Genomic DNA, 5,778 nt, shown 5'->3' with positions numbered 1-5,778 from the left:
ATATATTAAACATATTATATATATATTATATATTATATATTATATATTATATATTATATTTTATATATTATATATTATATATTATATATATATGTATATACACCTGAGCGAGGACATGATCATTAGGCCCTTTGATGAGAATAGTGCAGCTCTTAGGGTTTAGAACGCCGTCTATGAAAGTAAACTTATCATCTCCTAGCGACTGTTCATACACCTCAGCAGCAAACCCTAAATCTTCTACACGTAGATCTTCGACGCTATTTACTGCGCTGCCGCCGCAACACAGCGGCAGCCTCTCCATGTTCCGCCTCTTAACCTGTAAAGACAATCACGTTGTTATTCTATTTATTTGCTTATTGTTTGTTTGTTTATTTATTTGCTTGTTGTTTATTTATTTATTTATGTATTGCATGTACAAATATATATCTATATATGTATGTATGTATGTATGTATGTATGTATGTATGTATGTATGTATGTATGTATGTATGTATGTATGTATACAGACAGATTTATAGATACAGACAATATATACAAATATATATAAAATTCTTTATGTAAGTTTTAAAGTAATAGACAAATAAATAAATAAAATAAATAGATAAATAAATAAATAAGTAGTGGAGGTGCATAGTACAATAAGACAGCTAAAGAAAAAATACAAAAACAATAAATAAATAAAAATAATAAATATATACATAGATATAGTTAACACCATCAGCAATAACAGCAGCAGCAGCAGCAACAGCAGCGACAACTGGAGCAACAGCAGCCACACCGTCAGCACCAGCACCCACACCAGCAGCAGCAGCAACAGCAACAGCAGCAGCAGCAGCAGCAGCAGCAGCAGCAAGTACCCTTCTAAGCGCCATGATGCCTTCTTTTGCGAGTAGATCTAAGCTTGGAGGATCGATCCCTTTTTGATTGAGAACAACAAAGTTTTTTTTATTTTCGGGTGTACATACAGCTCGTTTAAGCTGAATGATTTTATTAACTTTATCATCTGTAAACTTTCTCTCTGCCGCCACTAACTTCTCTCTTTGCTCAGCACTTGTGTAGAAGAAGCCTGCGTTTACTTCGCTCTTCTCGTACTCTAGAGATACATTACATGTCAAGATAAAACAATTCTTTAAATGCTTCGGCATGTCCGGGTGTCTACAGCCGTGATCAAGCACCATACCCTGTACACAAACAAAAAAAATATTATTTTATTATATTAATTTATTATATATATATGTATATATGTATATATATATGTTTATTTATTTATATATATGTACATTTGTTTATTTATTTATGTGGATGTATATTTGTTTATTTATATTTATGTATATTTGTTTGTTTATTTAGATGTATTATGTGTATGCATCTACATATCTATCTATCAATCTGTTTATCTGTCTATCTATCTATATGTACTCTATATATGTATATATATACATTTATAGATATATATATTTGTTTATATAACCCTACATATATAGCGTATATCTAGGGTTTAGGGTTTGCTATCTAGGTTTTAGAATTAATATACATAGGGCATATGTAGGGTTTAGGGTTTATTATTTAGGGTTTAGGGTTTATTATTTAGGGTTTAGGGTTTATTATTTAGGGTTTAGGGTCTGTTATTTAGGGTTTAGGGTTTATTATTTAGGGTTTAGGGTTTATTATTTAGGGTTTAGGGTCTGTTATTTAGGGTTTAGGGTTTTTTATTTAGGGTTTAGGGTTTATTATTTAGGGTTTAGGGTCTGTTATTTAGGGTTTAGGGTTTATTATACAGGGTTTAGGGTTTAGGGTTTAGGGTATTCAAATACCTTGACGAGCTTGGTTTCTTCTGCTAGACGATGCTTCATATGAAGAACCTCGACCATGAACAAATCTAACTCTTGCTTTGGAGTGTATATGCACATGACAGCATCTACAATATCTTCAGCAAGTTTATCCGCAAAAGAAGCAGATAACTTTGTTCTTAATGATGTACAAGCTACAGACACCTGAAGCTCCCGCTCCGGCAACTCCCCACTCGATATCTTCACCTGCATACACACAGACCCTAAACCCTAAACCCTAAACCCTAAAACCCTAAACCCTAAACCCTAAACCCTAAACCCTAAACCCTAAACCCTAAAACCTAAACCCTAAACCCTAAACCCTAAACCCTAAACCCTAAACCCTAAACCCTAAACCCTAAAAACCCCAAACGGCAAACGAAACCCTAAACCCTAAACCCTAAACCCTAAACCCTAAACCCTAAACCCTAAACCCTCAACCCTAAACCCTAAACCCTAAACCCTAAACCCTAAACCCTAAAACCCTAAACCCTAAACCCTAAACCCTAAACCCTAAATAAACCCTAAAACCCTAACCCAAACCCTAAACCCTAAACCCTAAACCCTAAACCCTAAACCCTAAACCCTAAACCCTAAACCTTAATTTTTTTGTCTTTTTTATTGGCGATGAACTTGAATGAATTTTTGTTCTCGAAAAATTTATTCTAAATAAACCCTAAACCCTAAACCCTAAACCCTAAACCCTAAACCCTAAAACCTTTACCTCGTCAAGCAACTCTAAAGTCTTTTTTCTCGCCTTATCAAAACCAGCACAGAGCAAACGCGGATGCACTCCCTCAGCAATAAACCTGAAGAAAAATAAAACAAAATAAACTTAAAAAAACAATAAATTAAATTAAATTAAATTAAATTAAACGGAGAACAAATAAATAAAATAGAGGAGGTTTAGATAGAGGTGAAAATGCGTTAAAAGAATAAATAAAAATAAAAAATAAATAAATAAAATAAAATAAGCAAAGAAACAAATAATAATATAATTAATAAATTAAATAAAGGTGTCAACAAATAAACAAACAAAACACAGAAAAACAAAAAAAAAATAAATGCAACAGAGACAGATAAAAGAAATTAAAATAAACAAAATATATAAATATATAAATAATAAAATAATAATCAATAAACAAATCAACAAAAAGCAGCCAAGACATACACAACCCTAAACCCTAAAACCCTAAAACCCTAAACCCTAAACCCTAAAAAAACAGACAGCGAGGGTTTAGGGTATAGGGCTAGCTAGACCTAGAATTGAGGAGACAGCGATGAAGACAGCGCATCAAAGCAGGAAAAAAAAACACATATTAGGGTTTAGGGTTTAGGGTTTAGGGTTTGTCGGCAAACCTCTCAGCTTGTCTCAGCAACTCTCCTACAAGCAGCACAGAAGACGTCGTCCCGTCTCCTGTTATTTCGTCTTGTGCTGCAGCAGCGCGAGCAATCAGTGCTGCTGTCGGATGCTGAATTTGCATTTCGTGCAGCAGCACACTACCGTCTTTTGTTAGCTTCAGCTGCCCCGCACCTGCAGCAGCAGCAGCAGCAGCAGCAGCAGCAGCAGCGACAATGGAGAAAACAGCAGCAGCAAAATGGGAGAAGAAGCAGAATTTGCAGCAGAAAGGAAGGTGAAGCGGCAGCAGCAGCAGCACCAAAAGAGCAGCAGCAGCAGCCAAAGAAACCCTAAACCCTAAACCCTAAACCCTAAACCCTAAGCGCTGATCCCTCAACGAAAAAACAACACGAAAAAAACAAAACAGCAGCAGATAGAGAGCAGCCACGTACAACCCATCAATCAATTGCAGCAGCAGCAGCAGCAGCAGCAATTCCCCCAGCAGCAACAGCAGCAGCAGCAGAAAAAGGCTAATCTGCTGCTTTCTCACCTCCTACAAGCATTTTAACAGTCCCCTTAGGGCCTAAGTTTGACTTCAATACATCTTGAAGCCCCTTCGCTGCGTTGCAGTTTGCTGCCAGTGCTGCTGCAGCGCGCAGCACATCTGCCTTCGCGTTAACCACAGACACGCTCATCCCTGCAGCAGCAGCAGCAGCAGCAACAGCAGCAGCAACAACAGCAGCGGCAGCAGCAGCAGGGAGGATGAAGCGCACAGAGGATTTCGAGTGGTGTCTTGGGCTACACCTGGTGCTACTGTTGCTCCTGCTGATGCTGCTCCTGTTGCTGCTGCTGCTGCTGCTGCTGCTGCTGCTGTTGCTGTTGCTGCTGTTGCTGCTATTGCTGAGTACTGTGTTGGTGGGGCTGCATGCGGAGGAGAAACCTCTGCTAAGGTCGTGGTATAACAAGTGTGTTCCGCTGCTGCTGCTGTAATTGCATTTGCTGCTGCATCTGCTGCTGTGTGCCCGTTGTTTCCGCCGCTGCTGCTGCTGTTGCTGCTGCTGCTGCTGCTGCAGTAGCCGCAGCAGCTGCTGCTGCTGTCTGTGAAGGGGGCGTGGGGAGGGGTTGTGTTCGACTCACTTGTGAGTTTAAAGAGTTGGGTTTAAACAAAATAGAGGAGCAGCAGCAGCTGCAGCAGGAGCAGCAGCGGCCGCAGCAAGAACAGCAGAGCAGCACCGGCAGCAGCAGTTAGTAGCGACAGCAGCAGCAACACCTGGAGGGTATTGGTGCTGCGCCTCAGTCAACCCCGATAACAATGTGGATGCGGGGTTAATAAAAGCCGTTTATAGCAGAACATTGCCTCATAGCACCTAAACCCTAAACCCTAAACCCTAAACCCTAAACCCTCTGGAGCTAAGGGGCGGCCCCCCAGCCCCAGCACCCTCCAGCCCCAAAGTGAATAATATATTATCAGAGTAAAGCTCTTTAAAATAAAAAGAAAGACAATTTAAGTTTATTTCTGTCTTATTTATATACTCTAAACTGCATCTATATTGAGGTGTACATACACCTCATATTAATGCAGACGCCGGCACCGCCGCAGCCGCAGGCCTCAAGAGAATAAAAAAGAATTAAAATTATTTTAATTTATTTCTTTTCAATTTATTAATTTAATATTTTTAATCTATTTCTCTATTTTCACTCAATTTACGCTGCTCTTCATGCCCGGAGCCTTCGGGCTTTGTAGGGATATAACAGCAACAGCACTCAGGCAGTAATTATAGTGAGGTGCGCAGACACCGCAGCAAATAAACAACAGAAGCCTCCAATTAAGAAAGGGCTCTCCTAAACGCATGCTTGCGCTCAGAAGCCCCCGATGCGCTGCTGCTGCTGCCCACCTACGAAGTAAGTCTAGGGTTTAGGGTTTAGGGTTTAGGTTGGTGAGTATCTTAGCAGCACTTTCATTGGCTGCTTCTAAGAGGACAACTGTCTAATTAAAAGTATATCCTGCTGCTTATGAGGGTTTAGGGTTTAGGGTCTAGGCGGCAGTTCCTAGACGAAAAGATAAAGCCTCCTTCCCCCCTTTAGACCCTAGGGTTTAGGGCCTGGGGTTTAGGGTTTGTGGTTTAGGGTTTAGGGTCCCTCTGCACGGGCCCCATATATTTCAGACGGCCTTGCAGCATCTCTGTTATATAAAAAAATGCATAAACCCTAAACCCTAAACCCTAAACCCCAAATAAGCAGACAAAATTGCCGCTACTACTCCAAACCCTATATAAACCCTATAAACCCAATAAACCCTAAACCCTAAACCCTAAACCCTCCTTCACATAAAGAATCCTCCCCCTCCAAAGCCTCCTCCTCCTCCACCGAAAGGGTCTTGAGGGGGCCCCCCCCTACCAAAGGGGTTGAGGGGCCCCCCGCTGAAGGGTGGCCCCCTTAATCCGGGGGCCCCCCCTAGGGGCCCCCCAGGGGCCCCCCCTAAGGGCCCCCCAGGGGCCCCTCCCAGGGGGCCCCCAGGGGCCCCTCCTAAGGGCCCCCCAGGGCCCCCCCCTAAGGGCCCCCCAGGGGCCCCCCCCAGGGGCCCCCCCCGGGCCCCCCCCCCGGGCCCCC

The 5,778-nt window shown here is 41.7% G+C and overlaps 1 protein-coding gene across 1 annotated transcript; it reads right to left on the bottom strand.

The window, feature by feature from the left end:
* Positions 1 to 857: 857 nt before the first annotated feature.
* EAH_00061640 (TCP-1/cpn60 family chaperonin, putative) lies at positions 858 to 3,731 on the bottom strand (the record flags this gene model as incomplete). Its single annotated transcript, XM_013393321.1, has 5 exons — positions 858 to 1,181; positions 1,815 to 2,036; positions 2,554 to 2,638; positions 3,189 to 3,363; positions 3,719 to 3,731. Coding segments are annotated over 5 exons (819 nt in total), but the record flags the coding sequence as incomplete, so codon positions are not given.
* Positions 3,732 to 5,778: the final 2,047 nt, after the last annotated feature.

The sequence above is a fragment of the Eimeria acervulina genome, genomic scaffold (assembly GCF_000499425.1).
Source record: "Eimeria acervulina Houghton genomic scaffold, Eah_scaff1617, whole genome shotgun sequence".
Lineage (NCBI taxonomy): Eukaryota > Apicomplexa > Conoidasida > Eucoccidiorida > Eimeriidae > Eimeria > Eimeria acervulina.
The sequence above is the reverse complement of the archived record's forward strand: the minus strand, read 5'-3'. Positions and strand labels throughout refer to the sequence as shown.